Raw genomic sequence first — 14,961 nt, 5'->3', positions numbered from 1 at the left:
TCTCAACTTGGTATTGAGATTGTCAATGCGTGACTCTACGACAGCTCGGCTACCCTCGTCAACGTCGATTTGGTTGACTCTTCGCTGGAAGTCTCCAGCTTCCCGGTCGTTCGAGTCTATTTGCTTACGTATGTTGATTTTGCTGTCCTGCAACGCCGCTTTTCGCTCAGTCAGCTTGTTAACGAGCGTCTGTGCTTCGCGTCTTTCTGTGGTGTGCTCGAGCTTAGCGCGATTCAAGGCTTCCTTCTGTTCCTTTAACAGCTTCTTGATCTTGAGCAAGAACTCTTCAACACGGTTCTCGTTACTTAGGTCGTCGAAGCGACGGATTTGATGTCTTGCAGCAACCTCTCGGACCATGTCCTTGCGCCGGACCAGTTGTCGTTCATGCTCCTCCTTCTCTTGTTCATACTTGCCCTTGAGTTTGACTTTCTCTTCTCTCTGCCTACCAAGTTGTTTGATCTGATCTTGGTACTCGAGGTACTCTTCTTGCTTGAGTCGCATTTCGTCCTTCAGTTCTTGCTGCCGAGTTTGGAACTGCTCAAGCGTCGTCTGTAACCATTCGTCAGACTCATTTACTTCTTCCAGATTTTGTGTGATCCCCTCAATGGTGTTTTGTATGCCTTGAGCCTCAATACGCTTCCCTTGCAGAGTCCCCAAGACCTTGGCGTAGTCTTCACCTTTCCTCCAAGCCTCGTCTGCCAACTTTCGTGCCTGAGAGATTCTCCGTTCCAGATCTTCCACCTCGGCCCTCAAGGATTCCACGTCGTCATGCAGCTTCTGTGCGCCTCTCTGGACTTTGATGGCACGATCCTTGTCGCCCTTGGCTTGCTGCTCGAAGATTTTGTACTTTCCAAGCTCTTCATTATGCTTTTTGCGGATCTGCTTAATGTTGTCAATGGCTTTTGTGTATTTCTGCGCTTCGAAGATCTCGTCAAATTTCTTCTTCAAGGTCGTAGGATCGCTGAGTGGCCATAGGCTTTCATCTTGATGGCAGAATATAACGTTGTCAATAATGGCGGTGCCGACACCAAGATACTTGGGCATGATCAAGTCCAGTTCCGCTACACGAGAGGAGATGACTGTTCTTTCGCCGTGCTTGGTGACGTGCAGTGAGCTTTCCAGGGTCTTGAGGGAGCGAGACGCCTTTTTGACTTGCAATTCTAGACGACGAGTAACGACGAGTGCAGCTCCGTTGGCTCCTCTGAAGGCCACCCGAACAAGAGCCTTGACACTATTGTCATTTTCCAACTTTGGGTCATGGACAAAAGCACCCCCGACTCTCGTGTTGGGAGGTTGTTCTCCTGTAAAGGCGTATCTGAGACATTCGATGACAGTCGTTTTTCCGGAACCATTCTGACCGACGATGAGGGTAAGAGGAGTTTCAAACTTGATTGTCTCACTTTCGTTGGCCTTGAATGAGCGTATGCCGCTGATATTCATGGAATGAAGGCGAGACATTTTGGGTGTAGGGGAGCAAAGTAACTGAGAGTGCAAGCAAACAATTCTGTACCGTCCGAGAAACTGGGAATATCAAATCATTAGTGCCCAGGTCAGAGCCCCATGAAAGAGTGTTGCTCTCCGGCTTGGGAACGAAGGGGATCGAAAGCTCGTGAGAGTAGCGCAGTGGGATATCTGGACGCTGTGAAACTGCTTTGATTCAATGAATAAAATCAAAATCATCAAAAGGTACGCGCGATGAGTGAGTGATTGACGCGTTAATTAGGTAGATGGAAGTTTAAGTGCCACTGGTGCCTGTGGTGCCTGCCCCATGATCGAAACTGACGCCACAACACGTGATCTGACTTCACCCTCTCTTGAGGCTTGGCAATCTACAATCCGCCGCGGCAAACTGCCATTGCAACCTTTTCGATTCCGCGATCTCAGATCTACCCTTTCGCTCAACACTCGCACCGTACAAGCACCATTTTCCAGGGTCTTGTAACCCTACCGGTTCAATTCTCCACCGAATTTACGCGATAAAAACAATCATCAAAACCGGCGACATCAGATCTCGATTCTACGACACCACACTGCTGTCTAACCCCCCCTCAACCGGGGATCGAGTGGAAGGACCGTGGTTCTAGACTGGGTCCCGTCGCCTCGTTGGCCTCACCGATCAGAAAAGCGCCCACCCAAAGACCCACCAGTTGCTGCAGAAATGGCCTTTCAAACCGAATTGGACTCTTTCGGTCTCCAGCAAGACATGTCCGATCCCTCGATGGGTTTGTATCCAGATGCTCCATCCCTCGACATGACGTCCATGCCTCCCACGACCTTCGCTGATATGATGAACGCTGTAACGCCATCTCATATGAAGCAAGAGTCCAGCAAGGCTGACTCGAATGAGAACATCCTTGCCAACAGCGTGGGAGGCGGACCCTTGCCAATTGGGTTTCAATCTCAAAACCTCCATGGCTCGAGTAGTAGCCTGACCGAATTCACCAAAAGGCGCAACTGGTCTCAACGTGTCCTCGAAGAACTCAAGGACCTGATGTATATTCTGACCCCTGACGGCCAGATACTCTACATGTCACCATCCGCCAAGTTCCTCACTGGGTATAATCCTGCAGATCTCGTGGGCAAGTCCATCTTTGAATTCGTCCATCCGGATGATTCGGCATTATTCATACGTGAGTTCAACGAGAGCATTGCTACTGGAAATCCTCTGCGGTTCTACCATCGATTCCGGACGGCGGAAGACAAATATCGGATCTTTGAATGTCACGGTCATCCGCATCTTACCAACGAGGCCACACCGCTGGAACGGACTGGCACACCCGTAGGACCAGCTGGGATATGTAGAGGCTTCTTCATGATGGCGCGCCCTTATCCAAGCAGGAATGCAGAGCTCCTCGATTCTTTTCTGGAGCACAAGACCGAGAACATCCGACTACAAGCGAGGATAGCAGCGCTGAAAAGGGAAGAGGCTGAGGATGCCGACGCTCAGCAAGAGCACTACCACAAGCAAGCAGGAGCTTCAAGTTCGCGAACACCCTCGGTTTCGAACGAAATCAGTCCCGCATCACCTTCCGTGCATTCAATTACCGACTACCAGGCCATGCCACCACCCGCCAAGCCTACCGTGTCCAACATCGCGCTGACACGCGAGGCACTGGACGAAGCCAACTCGTTCGCAAGACCGGATAGCATCAGAGACAAGATGGCACGTTACGAAGGCTCTTCGCACGTCGACTCGATCGAAATGTTCACCGGTCTTAGGTATCGCGAGGGTGAAAGATCTCAGGGAATATCAACAGGCGGGACATCCCCGGCGCTGATACGAGGCGATGCCGGCATCCACATCCCCATCGACAAAGCCGATGCTCGATACTCGGCATACTCAGACAAGAAACATAAAAAAGTCAAATCCGCCGACGAATACGTGTGTACTGATTGTGGAACGCTCGACAGTCCAGAATGGAGAAAAGGACCGAACGGCCCCAAGACTCTATGTAACGCCTGCGGTCTGCGGTGGGCAAAGAAAGAGAAGAAGAAGGGTGGTCCCATGGGCACAGATGGAGGGTCGACGAATGCAAATTCCGGTGCGACCATTACTGGAAACGATGTCCGAGAGTCAGGCTCGAATGACTAAATGAAGATGAGTCGTACTGAACCTCGTACGGAGGTCTTATTTACAAGTTTCGGTGACTCGATGACTTGAAAAGCATCCAGCACAACGCTGAATGTGTCCTACATATCCATGCTTGTCAGACTGGATGATCATGCTATATTTCTGAGCTACTCTCTCCCGCCGACAGTCTGCAGACATCCCAACTCACGACGGAGTTCAAACAGCTTCGGGACGTGCAGGCAAAGGTTTTCGACTTTTCTCACAAGGAAGAAAGGTACGGCCATGCTTCCTGTATACAGGCTTGTCGAGAACCGGAGCATGATGCTGCAACCTGAGGCGGAGCTGTTCGCCATCAAGTCAGCGCCCCAAGTCTTAGTCCATCTCTGACTTTGACATGATCCGGCGGATCGAGAGGTTATATGCATGCTATTGTAGCCACCTCAGACAGAGCACAGCGGAGGCAATAGATGCTAGCATTTATGACGGGAGTTAAGGAAGTGGGCACAGCGTCACTTTCAGATTTATTGCGATGAAGTTGGGTCACTTGCGCCAGCAGCGTATGCATATATACAAATATACATATTCAGAACATCTGTTCTGTGGTCTTGCTCCTGAAGCTGTCTCGTCAATGACGAGAGAGTTCTTGACCCTCGCGTTGCGTAAAGGCTCTGGACAACACTACTATAATCATGATCAGCCATCGGCGCGGAAGGCTCATTGTTTTTGATGCCAGTATCGAACAAGTTGGGGCCGAGACTAACATTCGTGCACTGCACTGCACTGCAAGCCCAGGCTCTTCGTTCCTCCTCGCGGCGATTTCAGACGTCCAGCAACATGAGTCTGCGTCGCGCTCTGGCTTTATGGGCGCACAGGTCCTGATTTATTCTTCCAAATCTGCGACCAAGAAACTCAGGTAACGGTCGACGTGTCTGCGGCATCAGGCCCGATATTCTCGCCCGAGGCATCGGCTTTCGATGCAGCGTCATCCTCAGTCTTGCCATCCGCATCAACCAGGACGATATCTCCATCGTGCTCCTCCTTCGACTGCTGCCCAATTTCCTGCTTTCCATCGGATCTCGCAGACTCGTCAACTTGCATGGCATCAACGCCTGCAGCAGCACTCTCACTGTCCTTGAGCACTATCTCAAAGTCGTCTGAATCAACAGTAGATGGCTCGATAGCCGAGTCCGTGACGGTTGGAAGATCATCTTGGTCTGGAAGTACCGTCTGTGCGTCATTTGCATCCGTCGTCCTGCCGTCTTCCTGGGGAGGACTTCCAATTCGAATCTGCACATCTTGACCACCAACACGACCCATATCCACTGACCCAACAACATCAGGCCCACGCGCATGAGGTACCAGGTCTCCGTCCTCGTCCATATATAGACCTTCCTCGGCCCCAGCCATGGTTCTGCTCGGAGCCCCACTGCCATCATGGGAACTCTGGTTCAAAGGTATCACACCTGCCTCTTGCTCCATCCGCATCAATTCACCCTGTGTGACTCCGCCATCTGCTCTTTCTGGCGCCAGATGTTCCGAAGCGTTGTGCTCCGGCATTATTAGAGGCTCACCAAGACTGTCTGTACTGGCACTCTGATCCGAGCCCAGGTGACCCGACTCCTCGCTCGATCCTTCAACGCCACCAAGTCCATTCCGCAACCACGGTATGGGAGTTAGCAGCGCACCACCCAGGCTCTCGTCACTACCCAAAGAATTGTTATCGTATCCATTGCGCGTGTTGTCGTTGTTCCAGAGTATTCCCCCACCACCGTCACCGTTGACACCATTAACCATGGGAGGAGTGTCTGACAGAGGGAAAATGTCCGCGGAACTGCTCACCCTGACCACTCGATCTAGCGCTCGCAGCCAGGCTGGTAGGGCCTTGTAGTGTTTCGTTGGGTATATGACTAGTTCCGCTAGTCGTTGAATAGTGTGCGGTGGTCTTTCGGAAAATGCTGACTGGAGAGTTTGTGTTACGCTGTTAAGCATTTGGAGCAACAGCGCAGGAAGTTCGTTGATCGGATCCACGGCAGGGTCTTGGGAAGGAGGTAAAGAGTCCGGTACATGGCTTGTGGAGGTAGCTGACGAGTTGGGAAAGGGAGGCACTGGAGGGAGGTTTCGGACGGGCGTAGAGGGAGCCTGCGCGACAGGATTGGAGTCTCGGTTCGAGGTTGCTTGATTCTGAGCGGGAGAAGACAGCGATGGCTGACGGTTCATGCTCGGATAAGGTCGTGGCATGGGAAACTCAGTGTAGACGATCTGCCAGTATATCAGCTTGGTGCACTTGACCATTCAGGAATCTGCATACCTGATTCAGACGTTGCAGTAGTGGTTCGATTATGGCGGGCCATTTCTCACTGTTGAAGTGGTCAGTCGCACCAACGCAAACCCAGCCAGATCACATACTAGTCCATTTCGCCATTGTTGGCGACGGCCTCTAAGGTCTTCTCATCCAGATCTGGAAATGCAATTAGCATCTTTGCTGCGCGCGTGACGGTCATTTGCGACTGCGCAAAAATTGTAAAGCGTCGTAACTGGGGGGCGCAACACCAACGACACTATCTGGGCGAGACTTACCCAAAGACATTGTGCGTGTTCGGATCGAGGAGGGCAAGGTACACTTTGTTGTTCGAATCAATCAGTAGTGGTCACCATGCGAGGCGCGCCTGCGAAAGTGATTTTGTGGCATGCGCACTCAGTGCCACAGATGCGGTTGTGACCTGTGTGACCCTTAGAGCCGCTTACCTAAACACACGCTATTCACGCTTTCAGTTAAGAGAAATCGTCCATTTCCAGGCTCACGTCATGGCTTCCTTCCGAACTCCTTGGGGGAGAGATTCTTTACTTTTTCCCGAGTCAAGTCGACTTTAAGCCTCAGTTCATCTATGTAGGTGTGCACTATTTAATTACTAGAAAGTCGTGCTACAGTCGACAACCCCGGTCATCGACGATGGTGGCGGTGGGAGAGCCTTCCCCTCGAAAAGGTTCGGATATACTTATAGCGAAGCACGGACGCTTGGGAAACCCTCGTCACCAAGTCATGCAACACCCGCATGCGGAACCCAAGGCCCTTGCTTGAGACAAAATCCCTTATCCTTTTCAGGTACGAATGTTTGCGGCCATCCCAGTTCGTTCCTGGAATAGGATTCATCTGCTCGGTCATTTCTACATGTTCACTGTACTGCTAAATCTGGTGGCCATTTATAACCAAAGCAGCCTGTCAGCTTTACGAAATGTCCGATTCTACTGATAACAACCAATCGTTTCGGCCTTCACATGCGGAAATGGTAATCATGCATGGTTTGAGCCAAGAAGACGAACTCGTCGTTGCGTAGGTCACACCAAATAGCTGACCTGGATAACCAATGATGCTATTCCTCTTTGCTATCGCACAGTCCACAGCACGACATGTCAAGCTGCAGGAACTACATGGTAATCCCGGAGCCCGACACCTTTGAAGGAGGGTGATACACTGACACACGCCTTGATCTGGAATGATTTTTCGGGGCTCATGTTACAAATGGGCTGTGTGGCGACCTTTTGACATCCAGCCCCCTTCAACGATCCTACCCAATCTTGGTTCGTATGGCCAGATTCAAGTCAGTCTCAGATTCATTCCAAAACGAATGCACTCTGCAGATTGAACTGGTCGTCCTCGCAGGCTTAGCTTTGCATCAACGCGCATATCTCTTCCGTTGAATTTTCGCTGATACCCTCCTTGAAGTGCGGAAGATAATTGTAAAACACGCATGTCTTGCCGAATGGCTGGCTCGACCTAGTCCGGATCTTGACGCGTGATGGAATGGGGGTGGTGGTCAGTTGCTTTTCCTGTGCTGACACAAAGCCAAAGCGCGACCTAGGCACCGGGAAGGCGGCCGGGCCATGCCCAAGCAGGCGTAGACAGTTCAGAAAGGCCACCAGACATTGGCAGAAGGACCATTCAGGTCGAGCACTGTTCACCACTGTGGACTCTATCACGGCACCCACCCTTGTCCCTCACGACCCTCCAACTGCCCTGAGAGGCGTTTCTCAGCCAAATCGAGGCTTGAATTGAGGATGCCGCTCCCGCACTCTTTGGCCGCTCAGCCAACAGGCTCCTTGGGCGCAAGTTCGTTCCACTGTTCAGACCGCGTGCTTCCAAGATCGCTTTGTCCACCTACCCCACAAGCTGATCCCTCCAATCGTCAGCAACACCGTCCAGTCCTTGCTTCTCATCTTCGTCTATCGACCTGAACCTGGCTGCTTGCGTCTTCCTTTGTTCCTTTGTTCACAAACTCCTCCCTTCGACTGTCGTATTCCTCCACTGATCTATCCTCCTTCACGTACTTGATATTGTCATGAAGCCGTCTGCCAGCAGCTGTCACTGCCATGCAGCAAGCGGAGCGGCTTTGACTGTCACTTGCCCTTGACCACCGTCAACCGGCAGATCGGAACTGACCTGAACACCTTCAAACCGAAAATCCTCCTCACACTTCACACATTACCAAATCCCCACATCATGGTGACATTCAGTGTGCCTCCGCAGGGCCTTGCCCTCAAACATACTTCGAAGCATGATGCCGAAGACAAGCAGTCGAAAGAACCCCCGCAGGTGATCCGCTTGGATTTGCCTGGGAGTGTGAACAAGGATATAGTTCGATCTCTGAAGAACAAAGAACAAGTCCGCCTTCGGTGTGGCAAAAGGCAAGCGTTGCAGTTTGGCAAGAAGACAATCCCCTTGTCTAGTGGCGTCGAAGACTTCCCCTCCGAGATCTTCACGAGAGATGCTAAAGATGGTGGACTATTATACTTTTCGGGAAGGTCCAACCACAAACTCGAAGTGCAGAAGGCCGCAGAGGATACTGCCAAAAGTGACGAAGCACTGGCCGCCCTGGAAAACACACTCAGATCGATTCAGGAGCAACGAGCTTCCAACGAGACCAGTATCATAGGCGGCAGAGAAGACCTGAAGCATGGTGCAAAGAAGGATCACAGACCCTCACCTCTGTTAAGCCAGAACTCTGCGTTGAGGAAGGACCGTCTTCTATCAGGCATGTCGATATCCCGACCCTCAAGTCCTTTTCTGGCCGGAGCTTTCTCGCCCGGACTAGGTCCGACATCCACACCTCTGGGTCAGGGCCTGTCACCCAAAGATAGAGTCCGGCTCGATGCTATCCGTATACCTCTGATTCATCTTCTTGCGGCTCGGCCGTTGACAGTAAAAGCAATAGCCGAACAACTTCATGCTGCTAAGGACGACTGTGAGAAACTGATAGACAAAGTGGCTCGGGATTCTAAGGCGGGAGAGGGACTGAAAGAGTTGAAGGAGAAGACGTATCGTGAATTGGATGTGTGGAAGTTTCCCTATCGGTCCCAGGAGGACAGACAGAAAGCAATCGACCATGCTATTCAGGCATACGACCGGATGCGTGTGGAAAAGAAGGACAACTTGTGGCAACTGCTGTTACCTACAGAAGATCGAGGAAAGGGAAAGGTCTTGTCCAGACTCAACTTCGACAAGCCAGTTGTAGTAAAACCCGAGCGTGCCGCTGAAGACGGAAACGAGAGCAGGGCGGAAATGTCTGACCGAGAAACTGGAAAGGCCCGTGTGAAGACTGACACTGTGGTGGTTCAAAAGAAACCAAAGGACAAAGCTGCCGGCTCCAAAGCCCCTGCAAAGAGTGAGATCGTTGGCGTTGGCCGGTCGAAAGACGCTTTACAACCCAAAGCAGCCAAGCCCGACGGGAAGTTCAAGTCTTCTGAACGAATCGAGGATTCTGATGAAGATGCCGATGCAGCAGATGAAGTGATCACAAAACAGAAGGGAAAGTCGACGCCTCAACCAATCTCGATAGTCAACAAGAAGCATGATCAGGAGCGTGTCAAAACGCCAAGGCCATCACACGAAGTCTCATCTCCTCGAAAGACAGTACACAAAACATCTCTGTCGAGCTCATCTTCCAGCGGTAACGAGAAGGTGCGAAGTACACTAACGAATGCTTCGAAATCGTTAAAACCACACCAGAAACCGGAGAACTCGACCTCGCGTGTGTCACCCAGACCACGGCACGATAGTTCTCCCCAGAAGCCGTCTCCTCTGGGGTCTTCGCCTCCTACTACCTCCACCGACGCCGACAATTCTAGTTCAAGCAAAGCCTCCAATCAATCTTCAGCGCCCTCTTCCCCACCTTCTGATACAGAGATGCCCAAGCGAAAGCAAGGCAATAAATACTCTCCCGTCGTTTCGGACAGAAGCGGTAATGTTTCGGGGGGAAGAAGCCCGGAGAAAGTTCCAGTCAAGCGCAAGGCACCTGCAAACGAAGAAGAGCGTCCTGCCAAACGTCAACAGTCAGACAGCGCTCGTTTGGCACCGCTTCCAAACGGTACAGGTGAACATTTGAAACGGCCAACGCCTGTCAGAACTGATTCGGAACGTTCTACCTCTCCTGAAAAGCCGGTTCCAAGTAGACAACGTGTGATTGACGATGCGAGACGGTTCCAAAAGTATTACAAACGATACAAGGATCTGTATGACCGGATCTCACAGATTGACGAAAAAGACCGTGATGATAAAGACATGGATGACCTCTGGAGGATGCACAAGCGTCTGAAGGAGATGAAGGCAGATATCTGGAATAGTTGGGACAGGGTAGAGAAGCCCGATATCAAGGTCGACAAAGTGAGGGAAATGGTGGCAGTCTGATCGATTCGTCGGTCATCCCTGCGTTAGGTGGAAAAGTTCAGGTGTGGCAATGACTTTGTAAGTTGAGACAGATTCTAATGAGATAATGACGATCAAAATGCAAATACAAGTTCAGAAATCAAGGTGTTTTCCTAAGGATAGCAGGGCATCAGGGTGTCGATGAGAGTTGACTCCTTGCTGATGGCTGCGACCTGATTTCCAAATCGCAGCACCATCGATACTGGTAGAGATCAAACGAGACTCACTTGGCAAAGAGCATCTCATGTCTCACTTCATTGAGATCTTATGTCCAGGTATCCTTTTACTCACACGAGTGTCACTTCCAGCTCTAATCTTGTCACTCTTCACACCTCGCCCACCTTCCCAACTTCACCACTAAACTCAAACCTCATCTTTCTCTAGACAACAGCAGAAGAAACTCCTCTGGCTTCGATCTGGGCCCACGCATCACCTTGATTGGCACTGGTGCCTGGCCAATATCAAAATGAGTACAGTGAACTCGGGTCTTCGGAAGCGTGCCGCAAGTGCAACACCGCAAAAGGCGAGACATATCTGGAAGAACGTTGTTGATCTCACAGATGATCCCTGGGCTGTCAACTCAACGGCTCCGACGCGCGACAAGCCAACGCCATTGTCACCATCCTTCAATCCCAAGCCCACTCTGATTGTCGCCCCTCAAGACGTCAAATCGAGTCCGGCCTACATCTTTCAGCAACTCGCTTTGGCTAAGAATAGGGCCAACGTCCGACCGTCCTTTTCCAGCACGGTACAGCTTGACGATGATTATGGTGATGACACTTCCGAGGCGGAGTCCAATGACAAAGAGAATACTCCAACTCCTAAACAGTCAAGAAGCAAGGACAAGTCGAAGCAGGTGTCAATTCCGGACAAGGAGAAGACCATAGCTCAGGAAGATCATGGCAAAAAGGGGCCAAAAGAAGCAAAGCTCAAGAGCAAATCCCAGAATAAGAAGGAAAAGAGCAAGCCTGCTGCAGCAGAGGGGAACAAGAATTCAATCGAGAGTCCCAACAAGAAGTCAGGAAAGGAAAAGACCATGTCACGGCCTGAGACAGAAAACCAAGAAGAGCATAAAAAGAGTCGCAAAGAAGTCAAGCAAGAAAATCTGGATAATGGAGGAGGTATGTATGCCCTGTCGTGTCAGCTGCCCCTGATCCCCATGTACTAATTCATCATTCACACCTAGGCAAATCCAGGAAACGCAAGCGCAACTCAGACGATGATGACTCCAAGACAGCCGAGGCCACTGCTATTGCGAAACTCCGACAGAGCCTTCCGACCAACCGCATAAACCGTGTGGCAAAACAGCTCAAGCAGGAGATTGGTTGTGATCCTACCGAGTTAACCGTGTTGCTTACTACGGCGGGAGACACAATCATCGACCTCGCCAGACAGCAAGTGAGGCAAACCGAACAGTCGTACCAGACCATACAAGCCGAATTGCTTAGGATGCTGAAGGAGCAGAAGGAAAGATTGGATACCTTGGAAACTCGAACTGCTTTCACAGTAGGGGACGATGAAGAGAGCCTTGAAACGGATGATGAGCAGGGCCCGAGGCACAACCCCAAGAAGACACGCGGACGTCAACCCAGTGCCATCCCCCAATCGACGCGCCGCCGCGCTTCCACTGTTGGTCCTTTTGCTCCTGATGGAGAGCCTCCTCGGGCCTTCTGAATGTGCAAACCAAATGCAGTAAGGAGCATCACCTGTGGAGGGTATCATGAGGACTGCTCGGTCGCTGTCAAAGCATTGTCACATTGAGTCGATGCAGAACCTCGAGAAGGCGTCGACCACATGTACAGGGAGCTGAAAGAGGGAAGACCTGGCGCACACGGAGTGATGTCCGACGTTGTCCAGGGGTCAGCGTGAAGAAGGCATAACACCGGTGTATGCAATTGGGCAAAGGCCGAGTATGATTCTGTGGGGGTATCATGCAGAACAATGTGCATTAGTTTGGAGCATCCCTCACTCTTCTCCTCTTCAGATTACCTAGAACGGTTAGATCTGGGCGCGATGTTCGAGGCATTCCTTTCGTCCAGGACTCTGAAGCCTTCCATTGACCATTTTTAACATGACTATTGTGGCTTCCCCGCACCCAGCAAAAGGACATGGGGTATTTTAGGTCTCTATCAAATTCACTTCGTGACTCCTCACAACTCCTTTACCCACATCGCCGCGTCTGGTGCGTCAAAGTCGGGGAAGTTTGCCATACTCCACTTCAGTCTCTGCTGGTCATGCTGTCGATCATGTCTGTTGCCGAAGGCCAAATGTAACCGTGATCGACATCTGCAAGCCTGCAACGACATGCTCGCTCGACGTGCGCCCAGAGATTGTGAGCATGCAACCATGTCCGCTGACCGGTATGGTCGGCGAGAGGGTCTCTGCATGGCATCCCTGCTGTTGAGGCCGATGCTTTACATCGGTAATCGGTTATAAGAGTCAAGATCGCCCACCTCCTCTTCCTGTGTCTTCATCTCATATTCAGATTGTCTATGGCTATTACCGCCTGCTGTTTTGATACTGCTAACAAACACTGCTCAGAATCGCGCACACTGTGAAGAAAGATATATATACTAGACTTTTTGCCTCCCCCACTCAAGATGAGGAACTGGTACCGTCATGGCCGCCCTCTTCGCGCCGCCATCGGAACATGCTGTCTTGCAGCCTTTCTGTTCTTCGGCTTCGACCAGGGAGTCTTTTCAGGTATTCTGCAAAACGAGAACTGGTTGAATCAGTTCCATCATCCGGTGAGTCACAAATCAAGACAACTATTCATCCCCTATGGTGATTCTGGACCAACACTAAACATGCCAACAGAACGATACCAAGACCGGTATCCTCGTGAGCTGCTACTGCCTCGGTGCCCTCTGTGGGTGTGGCCTGAACTTCTTCATCGGCGACTACTTCGGTCGCCGCAAAATGATGTGGCTCGCCATGTCGTTCGTCATTGTCGGCGCCAGTCTACAGTGCTCGGCATACACCGTCCCGCATCTTGTCATCGGCCGAATCATCACGGGCTTTGGCACAGGCATCGACTCGTCCACAGTGCCCATGTACCAGTCTGAGCTGTGTAGGAAAGAGTGGCGAGGCCGTCTCGTCTCCTGGGAGGTCCTGTTCATTGGCGTGGGCATCAGTTTCGCGTACTGGTTGGACTTTGGGTATGTCTCGGTGCCAGTATCTACAATGCGGTCTGTCGGGCTAACAAGGATCCATTTTAGCATGTCCTATGCAGGCGGTGAGATCGCATGGCGTCTTCCGATCGCGGTTCAACTCCTCTTCGCTATAACCGTCATCATCCTCCTGTTCGGTCTCCCGGAGTCACCCAGGTAAGACACTTCATGTCCTTTCTTTACGTCGCCGGCTAATTGTGCTCAAAGATGGCTGTTCAAGAAAGGTCGTGACGAAGAAGCCATCCACGTTCTCTGCGCAGTATTCGACCTCCCACCCACAGATCCGTACATCACTTCGGAAGTGGCAAACATCAAACATGCCTTGCGCGTCGAGGCTGGAGTCACCAGTCACATGGCGCTGTTCAAGAAAGACAAGCTCAAGACGAGGAGAAGGATAATATTGGCTTATTTCGGACTGTTCATGAATCAGATGGTTGGCATCAATTTGGTCGTTTATTACATGCCGACTGTCCTCATCGACACCGTCAAACTCACGCCCCGTGTCGCACAAATCATCGCTGGATTCATCCAACTGATGTTCATCGTGGGCAACATCGGCCCCGCCCTGGCCCTCGACCGCATGGGCCGCCGTAAGACAATGCTCTATGGCGCCTTCGGCCTGGGATGCTGCATGATGATGGCGTCAATTCTATTGTCTTTCGGTAAACCTCACACCAGCGCCGCGGCCGTCGCTTTCTTTTTCATATACGTAAGTATGCCTCATTCCGGAAGACCGTATCAATGAGGCTGAAGACTTCCAGATGATTATCTTCGGCGGTTCGATAAATGTCGTGCCTTGGGTATACGGTCCCGAGATCCTACCACTACAAGCCCGCTCGAGGGGCACAGCAATCTCCGTCGCCGCGCATTGGACATGGAACTTCTTCGTCGTCATGATCACGCCGGTCCTGATCAATCGCCTCGGCTGGAAGACGTACCTGATCTTCATGGCCTTGGCGTTCAGTTTCGTGCCGGTCATTTATTTCTTCTACCCTGAGACGTCGAATATTAGTCTCGAGGATATTGATCGCATTTTCCTCAAGGATGGGGAGATGGCAAGTGAGAGGTCGTCGACGGTTGGGGATGATGAGTCTATGGACATGAGGGTTCGGAATGAGCAGACAGAGAAATTGGGGGAGAAACATGCTGAGGGTGTCTAAGCTTGAATGACCCACAGACTAGAGGTCAGGAGACTGAGGAGCACAGTGGAACCTGCGCGGAAGAGTGGTTTCCACAGATGAGAGACACAAGTATATGGCGCATCTGTGGTATGGGGACAGCAGTCGATCGGTCAAGCATTCTGGGCCACAGCTACCTAACTTATATACACAATTGTAGGTACTCATGGACATACACAACTAGTTTTCGTTGAGACACCATCGCATCAGGGTTTGACGATTTTCGTCTGACCTGGCGGCTCGACCACGAAGGCCGTTCTTGAGTTTTTCCACCACAAATGTTTGACACTTATTAGTGACGCTACGAGAGCAGCCTTGAACTCGAGGCACACGATCCTACAC

The 14,961-nt window shown here is 51.4% G+C and overlaps 5 protein-coding genes across 5 annotated transcripts; 4 read left to right on the top strand and 1 right to left on the bottom strand.

Moving 5' to 3' along the window:
- Window positions 1–2,069: 2,069 nt before the first annotated feature.
- EDD37DRAFT_177307 (uncharacterized protein) lies at window positions 2,070–3,846 on the top strand. Its single transcript, XM_062809923.1, has one exon. The coding sequence runs from the start codon at window positions 2,159–2,161 to the stop codon at window positions 3,590–3,592; it is 1,434 nt and encodes a 477-aa protein (XP_062666267.1). The 5' UTR covers window positions 2,070–2,158; the 3' UTR covers window positions 3,593–3,846.
- Window positions 3,847–4,238: 392 nt separating this feature from the next.
- On the bottom strand, window positions 4,239–6,525 carry EDD37DRAFT_177300 (uncharacterized protein). The gene is made up of 5 exons (XM_062809922.1): window positions 6,317–6,525; window positions 6,149–6,191; window positions 5,978–6,029; window positions 5,880–5,928; window positions 4,239–5,830 (listed from the first exon to the last, which is right to left on the bottom strand). The coding sequence occupies exons 2-5, from the start codon at window positions 6,156–6,158 to the stop codon at window positions 4,481–4,483; spliced, it is 1,461 nt and encodes a 486-aa protein (XP_062666266.1). The 5' UTR covers window positions 6,159–6,191; window positions 6,317–6,525; the 3' UTR covers window positions 4,239–4,480.
- Window positions 6,526–7,787: 1,262 nt separating this feature from the next.
- On the top strand, window positions 7,788–10,375 carry EDD37DRAFT_641288 (uncharacterized protein). Its single transcript, XM_062817297.1, has one exon. The coding sequence runs from the start codon at window positions 8,070–8,072 to the stop codon at window positions 10,251–10,253; it is 2,184 nt and encodes a 727-aa protein (XP_062666265.1). The 5' UTR covers window positions 7,788–8,069; the 3' UTR covers window positions 10,254–10,375.
- EDD37DRAFT_641287 (uncharacterized protein) lies at window positions 10,320–12,418 on the top strand. The gene is made up of 2 exons (XM_062817296.1): window positions 10,320–11,392; window positions 11,458–12,418. Exons 1-2 carry the CDS (start codon window positions 10,738–10,740, stop codon window positions 11,943–11,945), a joined length of 1,143 nt encoding a protein of 380 aa, XP_062666264.1. The 5' UTR covers window positions 10,320–10,737; the 3' UTR covers window positions 11,946–12,418.
- A 17-nt stretch (window positions 12,419–12,435) lies between these two features.
- On the top strand, window positions 12,436–14,776 carry EDD37DRAFT_641285 (general substrate transporter). Its single transcript, XM_062817295.1, has 5 exons — window positions 12,436–13,018; window positions 13,089–13,429; window positions 13,490–13,597; window positions 13,649–14,150; window positions 14,203–14,776. The coding sequence occupies exons 1-5, from the start codon at window positions 12,872–12,874 to the stop codon at window positions 14,599–14,601; spliced, it is 1,497 nt and encodes a 498-aa protein (XP_062666263.1). The 5' UTR covers window positions 12,436–12,871; the 3' UTR covers window positions 14,602–14,776.
- The last annotated feature ends 185 nt before the right edge of the window (window positions 14,777–14,961 follow it).

This window comes from Exophiala viscosa (genome assembly GCF_022695815.1).
Source record: "Exophiala viscosa unplaced genomic scaffold EDD37scaffold_13, whole genome shotgun sequence".
NCBI classification, from domain to species: Eukaryota; Fungi; Ascomycota; class Eurotiomycetes; order Chaetothyriales; family Herpotrichiellaceae; genus Exophiala; species Exophiala viscosa.
The sequence above is the reverse complement of the archived record's forward strand: the minus strand, read 5'-3'. Positions and strand labels throughout refer to the sequence as shown.